The sequence below is a fragment of the Amphiprion ocellaris genome, chromosome 9, assembly GCF_022539595.1.
Source record: "Amphiprion ocellaris isolate individual 3 ecotype Okinawa chromosome 9, ASM2253959v1, whole genome shotgun sequence".
Lineage (NCBI taxonomy): Eukaryota > Metazoa > Chordata > Actinopteri > Pomacentridae > Amphiprion > Amphiprion ocellaris.
The window spans coordinates 3,809,196-3,825,462 of record NC_072774.1 but is presented as its reverse complement, the minus strand read 5'-3'; the positions used below and the strand labels follow the sequence as shown (position 1 = coordinate 3,825,462).

At 35.2% G+C, this 16,267-nt stretch overlaps 1 protein-coding gene across 1 annotated transcript; it reads right to left on the bottom strand.

Annotated features, from left to right (window-relative positions):
* Positions 1 to 738: 738 nt before the first annotated feature.
* Positions 739 to 16,018, bottom strand: crabp2a (cellular retinoic acid binding protein 2, a). The gene is made up of 4 exons (XM_023261713.3): positions 15,594 to 16,018; positions 8,780 to 8,958; positions 6,406 to 6,522; positions 739 to 1,684 (listed from the first exon to the last, which is right to left on the bottom strand). Exons 1-4 carry the CDS (start codon positions 15,673 to 15,675, stop codon positions 1,634 to 1,636), a joined length of 429 nt encoding a protein of 142 aa, XP_023117481.1. The 5' UTR covers positions 15,676 to 16,018; the 3' UTR covers positions 739 to 1,633.
* Between the last annotated feature and the right edge of the window lie 249 nt (positions 16,019 to 16,267).

Genomic DNA, 16,267 nt, shown 5'->3' with positions numbered 1-16,267 from the left:
AGTTCTTGTGTAACAAAAATCCCCAAAATTGCTGAAATTTAAATGAAATCATCAGATTTTCAACAGTCCAACAAGCCTTGATGTGCATTTCGGTCTGGAATAAGAACCAAATCTAAGCTTGAAATTCATCAAAATCATTTAATCTGCATGTCTGTCTATTTTTCTGTCCGAGAGACTGAGAGGTTTTGTTTCTTTCTGTCTTCTGTTCCAGTACCCAGACTATTATTCTAGATAGGACCTAGTGTGTCCCACTACATTCAGATTCCTTTATTTGCAATTTGTTTTTTGCTTCAAATTTAACCAGATGTGAAGGTTTATCAGCCTCCTCATCTTGACATTAAGGTGAATTAGTGCATTTTTGGAAAAAACGACCTGCTGCTTGAACTCATGGACCCGAAAAACTGCATCTAACGAACCAACTGGCACATAAACTGGAAATAAAAGAGAGCAGAGTTGAACGCTGGCACCGCCGCCGCAGCTTGGCTGGGAAAACTGCAGGACGAGCAGATCCACGTGCAAACGAGGAATAAAATGAGGGCATGTTGGCCCCGGAGAGAAGTGAAGGCAAAGGGAGGGGACGGACGAGTTATTCTAGTTGCAGACAGCTGACGGAAAACCCAAAATAAGACAGCAGCCATCTGATGTGCACACATTCTGCAGCTACACTAACAAACCATAAAACACGCACGCCGCTAAAAACGCCTAATGGTTTTACAGCACGACCATAGCCAACAAGAGTTAACATCGTGGGTTTTATTGTGAAAGTGTTGTTTTCCTGTTGTCACATTTCTTTTTTTTTTCATACAAAGAGACACAAAGTAAAAACTAGTGTAGTAATAAATATAAAACGTGAGATAGAAAAAGTCGCCAGGGGGAAGGGAGGGAGGAAGAAACATCAAAACTGACCTGAAGAGCTCGTAGGTTCGGTTGTACACATATAGTCGCACAAACACACACATGCAGCGACACATTTGACACATTTTAAAAACTCCGGCTGCAGGGGAAGAGCTAAGACTGTGAGGCGTTAGATACAGTTAACCCTCCTGTTGTCCTCGTTTACCAAAAAATATCGTTTCCTTGTCTGAAAAAAATCCAAAAATTCTGCAAAAAAATTCCCCAAATTTCAGAAAATTTGCAAAACCTTCAGGAAGAAAATTCCAATAATTCCTTAAAAGTTTTATTTAGAAAAAAAAATCCCCCAAATTTGGCAAGAAAATTGTAAATATTTTCAAAAAATGACTAAAAATCTTCCAAAAAATCTGAAAATATCTAAAGTGATTCCATATATATCAGTAAAACTTCTAATATTTTCTTTAAGAACATTCACATAAAAACTAACCAAAATCCAGCGAATTTCGCTGGATTTTGGTTGATTTTTTGTGAATGTTCTTAAGAAACATTTTTAACATTTCTTTTTTTCCACCAAAAAATGTTCAAAGATTTCCCAACAATGTTGAAAATGTGGACATCAGAAGTTTCACTGTGAAAATATTTTTTTTTCTCCATTGTCAAACTTTAAATCGGGTCAGTTTTGACCCGCAGGACAACACGAGGGTTAATATACGGTGGAGGAAAAACTACAGATGTAGCGGCGCAGGAGAGGAAACGCTGGGAAAGTGAGAAGTGCTCTTGTTCATTGTCGCTCGTAGACTCTGGTGCAAATCACGTCGTCCGCTCTCATGGTCTGAAAAGAAAGAAAAAAGCAGGTTTTAATCAGTTTGTTGACAGGATTCTCTACATTTTAATGTGAATCTGTAATAAAAGTGTTTCACAGAGCAGCTAATCTCCAAATTGAGCTGTTTTTTTATTTAGAATGTCTCCTGCGGTAACATAACCTCAGTTAATGGAAAAATCGTTAAAATAAACATATTCTGGTCACGCATGCTTTCATTTTACTGCAGGATTCTGAAGAGCAGCTGAGTTTTAACCCTCCGAACCTCAAAAACTTGCCCTGAAAGGCTTGTTAGAATTTTAAAAACAGCCAAAATTCCACCATTCATCAGAGCCAGAAACTGTAAAAGTAGAAAAAAAAATGCCAGATTTTCAGCTTTCTCATGATTCTCAAAATAATGATGTGCAAGTTGTTGTTCCGCTGGGAGAATTATCCAAACAGCCAATTTAAAATCATGATGTTTAAATTGCTTTTTTGTGCATTTAAAAATGTGCTAAAAATAAATTGTTGACAGTAAACACAAACAAATAGACACAAAACAACAAAAATTGTCAAAAATGACAAAAATTGGTCAAAAACACCTAAAAGAAGAGTCTAAAATAACAAAAAACGGTCCCAATCTGTTGAAAAGTGTCTAGAATGACTCAGTTTGTTCAAAATGATTGAAAAATGACCCAAAACCGGTTTAAAAAGACAAAAGAAAAAGTCAGAAAGTGTGTGGAGCTCAGAGGGTTAAATCAGAAGTTTTAAATGTGAACTAACTGCCAACTGTCGAGCAAGAATCTCCTCATAAATGTTTCTTCTGTTTACGGTTTGTGAGTTCTCCAGATAAACTGGTTTACTGGTTCACCTGGTTAAAGTTAAAAGTTTGTTTTGTGTCTGGGCGTGGTTTTATGTTTCACACAGACTGTTTCTGTCGGCAGCAAAACAAACCTAGAAATGAGAAACTGAACCTTTATTCCACCCAGACGTGTCTGATGAGGATTTTGTTTTTAACTTTTGCTTTCGTGACTGAAAGCTGATGTTTGTCACCTTCAGCGGCGGCTCTTTAATCGTCTGCCAGGAGGATAATTAGATCTCAGTGCAATTATGTAATTATACAATTTAGAGACAATGCAGATTTATAGGCTGCAAATTACAGGGTGATGTAGTGTTACAAATGTGTGTGTTCCTATAAAACTCTAACTGGCAGCTACTGGTTAGATTCTTAAATGTGAAATAAATTTCACGTTTTGTTGACTGATGCTCATTTTCCGTGACTAATATACAAGGAAGTCTGATATTTTATATATTTACTCTAATTTAAGGCTTTTTGGAGGTTTTTTCTTTAATTTAAATGTTATTTAATGAAATAAAGTAACTACTTAATAAAAAGTAAACTTCTTTTTTACGATTAACTTAAATTAAAAAATCCACTATACAGGTTGTTTAATATTTTACACATAAGTAAATAATAATTTCAATAAAATAAAAAAATTAATAAAAAGTAAACTTTTTTTGATGTTTAAAAGTGTTTAAAATCCACTATTCTGACTTTTTAAAATATTTTGCAATTAAGTAAATAATTAGAATGAAATATTAATAAATTTAAATATTAATATTAATATTAATATTAATAATAATAATAATAATAATAATAATAATAATAATAATAAGTAAAGTAAAAAAAATTGTAATAGTAATTTTTTAATGCATTTTAGCTTTTTTGTAAAATTATAGATAACATCTTAAAATCACAGATTTAAAAGTTAATTTTTTTAAATGGCCAAAAATATAAATAATGTCAAGATTATGTATTTTATATGTATTTCTTTTTTTAAATTTACATGTAAAATTACACTATTTTTACTGTATTTAAATCTGCAAAATATATTTATTTATTAGTCATTATTTGAAGGAAAATTATTGTTTTTTCAAACTTTACTTTTTAAATGCATTTTCCCTTTTTTAAAATTACAAATAACTTCTTAAAATTAATGTTTTTTGTTTAATTTACGTGTGGATTGTAAAGACTTCGCCGATATCAAGAATAGTAATTTATTCTTTTACAATTTGTGACTGTTAAATTCGACTAAACAGATAACTCCTTAAAATCACAGAAAAAAATGTATTTACATGTTCACTGTAAAAAAAAATTTAAATTGCCAAAACGGTACATAATGTAAAAAATTTGGTATTTCTATATATTTTTCTTCTTTACAACATTTGCCTTTAAAATTACACTATTTTTGCTGTATTTAAATCTGTACAATATATTTGTCATTAACTGAAAGAAAATGATCAATATTAAGGATTGAAAATAGTATTTTTTTCTTCCTAAAATTACAAATAACTTTTTCTATCACAGAAAAAATAATATAAATAATTTACATGTTGACTGTAGTAATAAAAAATAAGGCCAAAATTGTAAATAAAATAACAATTTATTGTTTTACAATGTGTGACTTAAATTCGACTATTCACTGTATTTAAATCAACAAAAAATATAATTTCTTACAGATTGTTGTGGTTTTGACTATTTTTGCAGATTTTTTTTAACTAATAATAATGATATACAGATTGAATGTCTTGCCTCAGTAGCTGCTGTATTTTATAAACACACAACTTTTCGTTAAATTCCACCACCTACTCACCTCCCACTGCTACGAAGAAAAGAACTCTTAAAGGTTTAATGAATTAATCCTGATTAAACATTGACTCTCCAGCTTTTTATTCACGGTTTTTATCAGCAGATGAAGTTTAATCTGTCGCCGTCAGACGTCTTTCATTCTAAAAATGACTCAAACTAAACACTTAATCTGTGTGATGACAACTGGGATGTTTTCAAGACAACAGAATTAACTCTGCTGATGAAAACTGTGAGAAAGAGGCTGGAAAAATCCACAAAAAGCTTAAAAGAAGGACAAGAATTAAATGAAGATTCTCGTTTATTCACATTTTAACCATCTAAACCCCAGAACTTGCTCAGAGGTTTGAAATACCCGTTATCTTTTGTAAATAAAATGCCAAAATTACACCCTTTATTGGAGCCAGAAACTATAAAAACTGAAAAAAATGTCCAGTTTTCAACTTTCATACACTTTTTGAACCAATCTTCCAGGATGTGCAGTTATTTTACGAAAATTAAACAAATCTAGTATTAAAATCATGACATTTCATTCAAAAATCACTAAATTCTACACGTCTTATTTTTTAACAAAAAAAGTCAAAAACTAAGTGTTTGCTTGAACCAGATTCTGTGAAAAAATAAAAATTCTGCGCTTATTGGTGCAACTAAAAACATATTAGTGAGTCAGCTGTGATCAACACACACTTGACAAAAATTAATGGAGGTCTCGGCTGAACTGCAGGCTGTGTTTGCACAAAGCAAACGAGAAGCTTATATATATAAATTAATTTTTTTGTGTGATTTTCTGTCATTCTAGTTCTATCAATGAAGGAAAATGATGCAGGAGCTAAAATAAATATCGAGAAATAGTAAATAAATAAAGGATTTTTATGTTTAAAATCACTGGACAGCCGATTAATAAGAATAATAACATTATTCATATTTACTGACTACAGGTGCTTAATGAGCAATTGATTTTAGTTTTTCCTCACTTTTCAACTACAATCTTTGTTTTTGACCCGTTGCAGCATTAATATTTATTATTCTTCAAGATTTCCTTCAGTTTTCTTGTCAAACTGCAGCTTCTAATAACAGTAGTGAACCTTTTCCCTTGTGAAGAAGTCAGATTATCTCAAAGTGAATCTGAAAGTCCAATTTAAGTCATGAAAGTATCAATGAAATATCCAGAAACGTCATTTTTAATCAGCAAACTTTCACGTTTTGAGTCCAGTGCAGCACTACCTTTGTTTTCTTTGAGATTTTCTTGTCTTGTTTTGACAGCATTGAACTTTTGCGCATTAATTTTTTAGGCTTTTTGCACTTTTAGGAGTCAAATTATCTCAAAATAAATCCAAAAATCCAATTTAAGTTATGAAAAAAAGAAAGATGTGGCAGGAGCAAGCATAAATATCCAGAAACTGCTAGGAGTTTAGAGATTTTTTCCTTTTAAGACAGGATTTTTGTATTTAAAATCACAGGAGAGCCAATTAATAAGAAGTAATTATCATTTCATCCCCCACTCCCTACTGGCCCTTAATTAACTGCCACCTAATTTAGTGATTTCTTCACTTTTAATTGACAAACTTTCATGTTTTGAGCCCTTTGTTTGTGGTTTTTGTGGTTTTAGGAGTCAAATTCTTTCCAAGCAAATCTAAAAGTCCAACTTAAGTCGTGAAAGAAAAAAACGTGATGGGAGCAAACAAAAATAGCCAGAAACTGCTTAGAGTTCAGAGATTTTGCAGAGATTTTGAACTTTTAAGACAGGATTTTTGTATTTAAAATCACAGGAGAGCCAATTAATTTGGTCTAGTTATTACGGACTGCCTCCCCTTAATTGATTTAGTGTTTTCTTCAGTTTTAATCGACAGATTTTAATGTTTTAAGCCATTTGTTTTTGGTTTTTGCACTTTTAGGAGTCAAATTATCTCAAAGTAAATCGGATACGTTAAAAAGAAAAATGTGGCAGGAGCAAACATAAATACCCAGAAACTGCTTGGAGTTCAGAGATTTTTAACTTTTAATGCAGGATTTTTGTATTTAAAGATCATAATTGTGCTATAATTTCTGCTCTGTAATCTGTAGTAAAGTGTAGAACCTGCTTTAGTTTGTGTGATTGTTTATTTACCAGAATCAGTTTCCCTTCAGCAGTGATCTCTCGGGTCCAGGACGTCTTTGGACCTTCTCCTTTCTGCAGAGTCTGATCACAGCTGATCTTACTGTCGGTCTCCCAGCGAGGAAAACTCTGAAAGGAGAAATAACGTGAATGAATGAAGGAGGGAGAAGACGAGGGCCGATCGCTGAGAGGTGGTAAGTTGTGATGCGCTCATCGTTAGCGGAGGGAAGCTTGTTTGCTTTGGAGACGCACTAACAGAGGCCATGTATGGGAAAACAAGGGGGATCAGGGAGGGCAGGAAAGGCCAAGAGGGAGGCTGGAAGGAGATGTGATGAAGAGGCAAATGAAACAGATTGATGCGATCTGGACGGCTGCGTCCCCAAACAGTCGTTTCTAATGAGTTTTGTGGGTTTTATGCAGAGAAAGAGGAGCCGAAGTGCATTTAGTGCAACTCTGACTCACAAATTATCTTCTTATGCAACTAAACTTCATTTCTTGGTAAGCAAAATGTAATTTCAATGTAAGATCTCCTTTTTTACATGCTTTAAAACACAAAAAAGGACTTTATTTTGAATAATTTTATGTGTCTGACAGCATTTCTCTGCAAAAAAGCTTCTCAAAAATCTGAATATCCGAATGTTTGTTTCAAATTTGTTCCTACTTCACTGGAAAGTTTTTCTCGACATCAGTTTAAAATCTGTAATTTAACAAAAACACAATTTAACAAACACAGTTGTGCATAAAGTAGACATTTGTATTGGATTTGGACCCCAAGTAATTAAGATTTTTATTGTTTTGGTTCTTTTTTTTGTAAAACTGAACTGTTGTTGCGTAAAACTGCAACAAACTGAAATCTCATTGGGACATTTTTCATGTTAAACATTTACAAAACATACATTTTGACACAACTATTAAATAATTGCATTTTCTCACTGAAAGGTAAAACTGTCACATAGAAGGAAGACTTTTAATTTGAAAAGTCCACAAGCAACAGGATGTGTAGGGGTTTGTGGTCACAGTAAAAATATTAAAACTTCAGTGCACAAGTTATTTAATAATTCACATTGAAGTAAAAAATAAAATAAAAATAAAGTAATAAATAAATTGATTAATTAATTAATAATAAAAAGTAAACATTATTTTGTTTATTCTGGGTGCTTGAAAAATTGTTCTGAAGCTACCTGGGTGTAAATTTTTTAGCAGATTTTAACAGTATTTTTTAAAAGAATTTACTGATATTTGTACAGTTTTTTTCCTGTTTTGTTAAATTACATATAACTAGGAAACATGCAAGGGGAAAACAAGTATTAATTTATATGTTCACTATAAAAAAAAACTGTCCAACACTGAAAAATGTCAAAAATATGCATTTCTTCTTTACAAAATTTCCCTGTAAAATCACACTGTTTTTGTTACATTTATATCTGGAAAACATATTTATTTTTACAGAAAGTCTGTATTTGAAGAAAAAATATTGATATTAAGGATTTAAAAATAGTGATTTTTTTTTAGCTTTTTAAAAAAAATACTTAAACATTTTTCCTTTTTTTTAAAATAAAATTATGGATAACTTCTTAAAATCACAGAAAAAAATATTCATTTGGAAAAAATTATACATGTAGAATGAAGTGATTTTGATGAAATATCACAATTTTTTGGCAAAAATTTGGTTAACTTTGGTGACAGAATTTTTGTCATGTCACTGTTTTTTACAGATACTTCATTAATGGCTTCACAGTTGCACCAAGAAACTCAGAATTTTTAGTTTTTCACAGAATCTACTTGAAGTAAACTATTTATTTTTTAGCATTTTTTTTTAAAAATTAAACGTGTGTGAGTGAAGTGATTTTGATGAAATCACAATTTTATGACTAAAATTTGGCTAGGTTTTGTGAATTACAGTTAGAACTAGTTAATTTGTTTATTATTTGTGTATTACAGCTGAGTCACTAATAGCTTCACAGTTGCACCAAGAAGTGCAGAATTTTTTGTTTTTCACAGAATATGGTTCAAGTAAATAGTTTATATTTAGCAAATTTTTAAATGAAACATATGGAACGAAGTGATTTTGATGAAACATCGGGGTGTTTTTTTGATTTGGAACCATCAAAAAGTTGGAAATCCCACAATTCTTCCTTATTTTGTAAGTTTTCGGCTGATAAAGGTGTCCTATTTATTCATTTTTTAGATAACAAGATAACATGCCTTTCACACTTGCCGGCAGGTTTGGGTTTCAGAGGTTTAACCAATCAGCATGTGACCCTGCAGTAGGAACTTTGTTCTCTCCTGAAAGAGTTTCTATACGGACGTTTCCTGCAGTCGCTGTAAAGTTTTGGTTGCTCTAAAAGCTCCCTGCAGTGTAAAGCCTCTCCTGGGTCCTTCGTACCGTGCAGGGACGTCCGTCGACCGTGCTCTCGTTGAACTCCTGCCCCACGGTGAAGGTGATGTGGGTGGTTCGGACGGTGGTGGAGGTTTTGATGGACAGCGTCTCGCCGTCCTGCGTGATCTCCACCAGCGGTTTGGACGCCGCCTTCACCGCAATCTTCCGCAGCATCACGTTCACGCCTGACAACCACAAAAACAAGAGAGAAAGTAAAGTATGAGGGAGCAGAGAGTCGTATAAAAGATACAAACACGACTAAACAAGGCTGTAGCTCAATAAAAATGCAGTTTCTATTGAAATAATGACAGTTGGTTTATAGCAGCAGTGTCAAACTCATTTTAGTTCAGGTTCCACATTCAGCCCAGTTTGATCTCAAGTGACCAGGAAAATCACAACATAATAACCTATAAATAACCACAACTCCTAATGTTTCCTTTGTTTTAGTACAAAAAAGTACATTCTGAAAATGTCCACATTTAAGGAATTATCTTTTTACAAAACGTCATGAACAACCTGAAATTTGGTAAGAAAAATAATTTCAATTTCTACAACATGAGGCCTCATTTTATCATTTACACATTAAAACTTACAGATCAGAGTGTCTACGACGGAACAAAACATTTAGTCATCTGGAGCTGAACGATGTAGTATTTTACTTTATTATCAAAATGACAAAAAAAGACAAAAAAAGACAAAAAACGACTGAATATTACAAAATTGAGACACAAAATGACAAAAAACGAGACAAATGACACAAAACAAGAGACAAAAAATTAGACACAAAAATTACAGTGACAGAAAAATGGACAAACAACACAAATGAGACAAAAAAAGACAAAATGACAAAAGACAAACACAAATGAGACAAAAATGAGACAAAACGGCAAAATCAGTACACAAAACAACGAATAAAGCAAAACACAAAATGACAAAAATAAGACAAAAAACACAAGTGAGACAAAAAGGAAACACAAAATGACAAAAACAGACAAAAGACAAAAGTCAGACAAAAAACAACAAAAATAAGACAAACTTACGAAAATGAGACGAATGACACGAAACAAAACAAGAGACAAAAAATTAGACAAAGTTACAAAGTGACAAAAAAATGGACAAACGAGACAAAAAGACACAAAATGACAAATAAAGCAAACACGAGACAAAAGACAAAAGTCAGACAAAGAAAAAAAACAAGAAGACAAAATATTACAAAAATGAGACACAAAATGACAAAAGCGAGAAACAAAATGATAAAAATGAGACAAACAACATGAAACAAAACAAAAGAGACAAAAAATTGGACAAAAAAGTTAGTGACAGAAAAATGGACAAATGACTCGAGACAAAAAAGACAAACGACAAATGGAGCAAAACACAAAATGACAAAAAGAAGACAAAAAACTCAAGCGAGACAAAAAGGAAACAACGACAAAAACATGAGACAAAAGACAAAAGTCAGACTAAAAAAGAAAAAAGCAAGACAAAATATTACAAAAATGAGACATAAAATGACAAAGAACAATCTAGTATTTTACCTTATGATCAAAACAATTTGTCATGGTCTAGAAATTATTTTAAATTTATACTGTTACAAACTTTTACAATCTGTAGTTAATTTATTCTCTGTAATTTTTACACTTTGAGGGCTGGATTAGGCCCTCTGGAGGGCCGCTTTAGGCCCGCGGGCCGCATGTTTGCCACCCCTGCTTCATAGGAAATGACTTTAAGGCCTCTAATCAGCCTTTTTTTTTTTTTTTTTTTTTTTTACCAAAACCCTGCAGAACCACCGTCCTGCTGCCCTGTTTGTGTTTTTCCTGCACAGCTCCATCCAATAGTGATGACAGAGGAAACAATGAGGTCATATGACAAAGCGTGTCGGCACATCTGCATTCCCCCCGGACTTCATCATCCCTCCACACGCAAACACTCACTCACCAGCCTTAGACCAACACCGTCGCTTCTGCTTTCTGCACCTCAGTTTCACAGATAGATTTCACTGATCACTTTGGTTTCTCTCTCTGACCTTTATGCATCAATACAAACTTTAAAATATTCATTAAGTGGTCTTTTTTTGTCTGTTTGCAGTCGAGGCTTTGAGGAAACCAGACTTTTATTGCAAACTCCCTCCTGATTTTAGTTGTTTACTTCACTTTTGTTGCTTTTAATAGCATTCTTCCAACTCTGTTGGCTTTTATGCACCAAATTGTCTTTAAAATCGGACTTTGTGAAGCTCTTTGTACCTTTGATTTTGAAAAGTGCTTGTAAATTCACATTTATCTAACTTCTAGCTGAGATAACACAATTATCCCTTTGATGCATAGACCACATCAGGAGATACCCATTTTCCATTGGATTTGGGTCACTTTTGACCCAGGTTATGCATCAAAGGGTTAAAATCCCACAGTATGGATATAACAGCAGTATTATGACATGCACAAATGCTTTTTTATACATATATGTGCCGTTTGTGATGCTTTCATCCCCTGTGTGTCTCAAAAATGGAAAAAAAAAAGCTACCTGAGCCGTCAAAAATCTAACTAATCATCTTTTTCTCCATCTGCGTGCATTTAACATTTTTCTGAAAAATCATGATGTCCGAAGACTTTTTGTCTGGTTGTGATGCTCTTACTGGTCGTAATATTTAGAATTTTGCACTGATTTTTACTTGTTTCACTTTTTGCACATATTTTGGATTGTTTTATGAAGAAACCTTATTTTCTGAATTGTGTTAGTATTTGCACGCAGCTGATTTCGATTGAGAAAAAGGTGACTGTCCAAAAAAACAAAACAAATATTTTATTATGTGAAAAAAAAATTCTGTATACTAAGGATTTAAAAATGGTAAATTTAGCATTTTTTCCCACAAATTTTCCCAATTTTTTTTAAGTAAGTTAGGTAATATCTAGTAAAATCATAGAAAAAAATTTAAATGGTTTCGTAAAACTAAAACAATAACATCTTCGTCAAAAATCTTCACATTTCACATTTTTCTAAAAATCTGCAGCATTTCATGCAGAAATCTGGCTCTTTCTATGGCATTATAGTTACAGAACAGCTGCAAATAACAGTTATTTTAATTGTTTATTTTCTCAATTATTCAATAAGTTGTTTGGTCTCTAAAATATCAGAAAGTGATTTAAAAACTTGGAAGAGAAATACAGATTTCAGATGTGGATGTTATTGGTTTTTTTTTTAAACATGTAAATTTTACATTTCTCTATGCTTTTGCTACATATTACCTGTAGTTTAACAAAATTGGGAAAATTTGTGCAAAAAAAAGTTAAATTTATCATTTTTGAATCCTTAATACACAGAATTTTCCTTTAAAAATTTTTTTGCAGTTACCTTTTTGTTGATCAAAATCAGCTGTGTGCATATAGTAACACAATTCAGAAATTAAATAAAGTTTATTCACAAAACAACCTGAGTTGAACAAAGTGCAAAAAGCAAAACAACTATAAAATCAGAGTAAAATCCTAGAATATTACAACCAGTAAGAGCATCAAAAGCAGCAGAGAAGCTCTCGGACGTCATGATTTTTCTGAAAAATATTAAATGCAGGAGGAAACATATCAAATATTGCAATAGTATTTTAATTTTTACACATTTTAAGTTGTTTTTCTATGTTTTTCTGTGTTAGCTGCTGATTCTTTAACCTTCTTAAGTCCAACATTTTCTACCAATACTGAAGAGTCGTTTCCATTCTTGTCTCCTCTCTGCTCTGTGGAAAACACTGCCTGCAGTTCAATCGAATCGTCTTTAAATTTTTGCCATATGACTGTTGGTCAGAGCTGAGTCACTAATAGCTTAAAGTTTGTGCTGAAGAAGGCAGCATTTTTTTGTTTTTTACACAATCAAGTTAGAAAGAATAGTTAATTTTTGGTGAATTTTTAAATGAGAAAAATGTCACTGTTGGTTGTCGCTGAGTCATTTGTGGCTTTTTGTTTTGTTTTGAATGAAAGACGAAAAAAAGTGATTTTAATGTTTAGGTTTAGTTAATTTCAATAATAATGGAACCACATGATGCAAATGATTAGTTCAAGGAGCGTCGGAAAGTAGAAAATTCAATGATCTGCTCTGTTTTGTTTAAATTTTATAGACAAAATGCTTTTATAATGTGGGGTTTTGGGGTTCAGGGGGTTCGTGAGCAGAAGGTTTTGGGAGGATTTGAGTATCAGGAGGGAAGATGGGGATCCAGCGTGGGAAAAGAGAGGCAGCCGGCGTGGAAGGAGGGGAGACTTGGTGGGAGTCAGTGTGTGAAGATCTCAGTCCAAGTGTGAGGGGAAGCAATGGGGTGTGTGTGTGTGTGTGTCTGTGTGTCTGTGTGTCTGTGTGTCTGTGTGTGTGTGTGTGTGTGTGTGTGTGTGTGTGTGTGGTGTATCTGCCATCGGTTTGGGTTTCACACTTCTCACCTCTCGCACATTCCCACCTGTCACCAAGTGTAAATATATACGCAGAGAATCGCTCGGTCATTCGGCCGCAGCAGGACGAGCTGCACATGTGCACCGTCATGCCGTCTGCACACGCATGAAGGAAAACTCGACGGCGTTCTGCAGGAGCACAACGATTAGGTCAAGTTTTTGTAGTTTATGTCACGTGTTCCTCAAAATCTGCAGCGTTTCATGGAGAAATGTTGCACTTTTTACGCCATTTTAGTTACAGAACGGTTGAAAATAACAGTTATTAGGGTCCAAGCACCAAGGTTTCAGCTGCAGCTCTTCTCTCTAAGTGCTTGTTGGCTCAGACACTGGGGGTCAAGTGGTGGCCCGTGGACCATTTGTGAGCCACAGACGGATCTGCAGCTTCTTGTAAAAAGTTAGAAATGACCTCGGCAGCCACTTTTGCGACTAAAATGCTTAAAATCCGGACAGACGGTCGGAGGTCAGAGGTCAGAGGAAGCATTTGGGATGGACGGAGGCAGGAGGGCAGTGGGTGCTGACAGGCCGAGTCCAGCTGGGCTTTGGCCCCAAAGAAACTCATGATCAGGGGCCAAAACGCTCCAACAGGGAAGCCAAAGCAGAAAAACTAATATAAAGAACATTTTTCTACCACTTAATGCACTGCTGCAAGATAAGAAAGAAATCTGCAGAAATTTTATTCTTAATATTGTTGGTAAATGTGTTAACATTATGAGTAAATTTAAGTCAAATTTCTGCATTGGTTGAATTAAAACTAAATTCGAGTTCATGTAACTTAATAAAACTTGGCTTCTGGCTTCCTTTTTTGAACACATCTGGTCAATTTCAGAGGGCTATTTTAAGTGGCAAACATCATTTAAGAGGTTATGTTGGATCAACTTAATATTTTGCATTGGTCGAATTAGTTGAATTGTAACTTCATTCTAGTAGACACACCTTTATAAAATTGGCTTCTGACAACATTTTTTTTCACTCAGGTCAGGATTTTGATTCTTAACACATCTGGACAATCAAATTTACTGACATCGACAAACATTTAAAGATGCACACACTTTTTGAAGAGTTGTGTTGGATCAACTTAATATGTGTAAAATCAACTCAAATTTCCACATCAGCTGAATTTAACCTAATTCAAGTTGATGCAACTGAATTAAATGGGCCTCTACCATTTTCTTTACCTTGAGTTCAGGATTTCAATTCTCCTCTTTTATCTTGACATATCTGGATAATTTCAGAAGTTATTTTTTTAAGTTGCAAACATTATTTTTTGAACAGTTGTGTTGGATCATTGTAATATTATGCACAAATTCAACTCAAATTTCTGCATCGGTCAAATTAGTTGAATTATAACTGCATTATAGTAGACATAACTTCATAAAACTGGCTTCTGACTACATTTTTCTGCACCTTGAGTTCAGGATTTTGAATCTTAACACATCTGGACAGTCAGATTAACTTAACATTATGTGTAAATTCAACTTCAATTTCCGCATCAGTTGAATTTAACCTAATTCAAGGTGATGCAACTGAAAGAAATTTGGCCTCTAACTTCATTTTTCTTTACCTTGAGTTCAGGATTTCAATTCTCTTTTATTTTAGCACATCTGGACAAGTTCAGACAATTGCAGGGGGAAAGCTTGTTGGTTGAACATAATTTCATTAGAGGTTGTCTGAACTCAAAAAGACTGATGCAAATTATTTTAGTCGCGTTTCATTTGTATTCCTGCTGCAGCTGAACTCCATCTTTTTAACTCTGCTCACTGTTTTCCACCTCAAACAGCCATACAAAGTGATGGAGACGCCAGTTGGACGCTAATTGGTGCGTCAGGAGTTCGCGCTGCCGCCTGGTGGTTCATTCCTTCTGCGTTCAGGACACTTTGGCAGCTTTTCAATGAGCTCCACAAGCAGCGGCCTCCAGATAAAGAGCCGCGTTGTTCGCTGCAGTCACCGGTGAGTTCCAGGTGCGCGCCGGCGGCTCTTCTACTTAATGGAAATTGTCTCCTAACGACGGACAGACGGAGCTCCGCAGCAGGTGTCCGCTCCTCCGCTCTGACTGTCACTTCGGATAAAGATGTGACTGTATTGTGTCATAACGGTCCTCCTCACAAACACGCGCACACATCTCTCAGACAGATGTGCCGCCGTTTGTCTCTATTGTGTTTCTCGGGGAGGGGAGAGAAAAGGGGTGAGGCTGGCTGGGGGCCAAAGCTCCGAGTTTTGGGTTCTGCAGAATGACAAAGACCCCCCACCCGGAGGTACAGGGAAGATCTGACCTGCAGCTACAGTTTGAGCTGACACGTGATCTGCGTCAGGGGCGCGCACACATAAAAGCTTCGGAGGAAACCGTTGGCGCAACTAGAAAGAGATGAATTAAAAACAGAGTGAATCCAGTCACTTACCCAAAGCTTTCAAGAGTTCCTCGAAGTTTTCAGAGCTCTTCATCTCCCAAGTGCCGGCGAAGTCTGGGATTTTGCGGTCCATGTTCGGTAGTTTGCAGGTTAATGGAGGTGAAGCGTCAGGTCCAAGTCTAACTGCGCTGCTGTCTGTGCGTCAAAATTCTCCAACTGTCCGTGTGAGTGAGTTTACCGGCTGGTTGGACTCTGGCTGTCCGGTTACTTCTGTTCTCTCCCCGGGATGACCGTCAGACTCTTATCTCCTGAACGCAGCAGTACGCGTAATAAGCGGCTGCGCTGCAAATGAATGGCACAGAAAGCAGAGATACTGGTGGAGCGGTGCGCACGCCCCTTTCTGCGCGGACACGCCCCGGATCGAAACGGATTACAGGCAAAGGGTCCGCAGCGCTGCGTCCGCACCACGCCCCTGGAGGCAGCGTGTGGAGATGCCTCTCATCCAGGCGCGCACCTGGAACCAGCCGAACTGAATCCGTGCGCTCCGGAGAGCTTCAGTTCTTCTATTATCAGATCTGTTGTGTTTGTGAGCCACCAAACGGTTAAATGAGGGAGGACGCAGCCGGTTCAGGCTGTTGACAGTACATGTCGGTTTGGCAGGGCGGTGCGAAGGAAGAAGCAGTCAACTGGCTGAACGGATGGCAGAGTGTGTGGGTGTGTTTGGA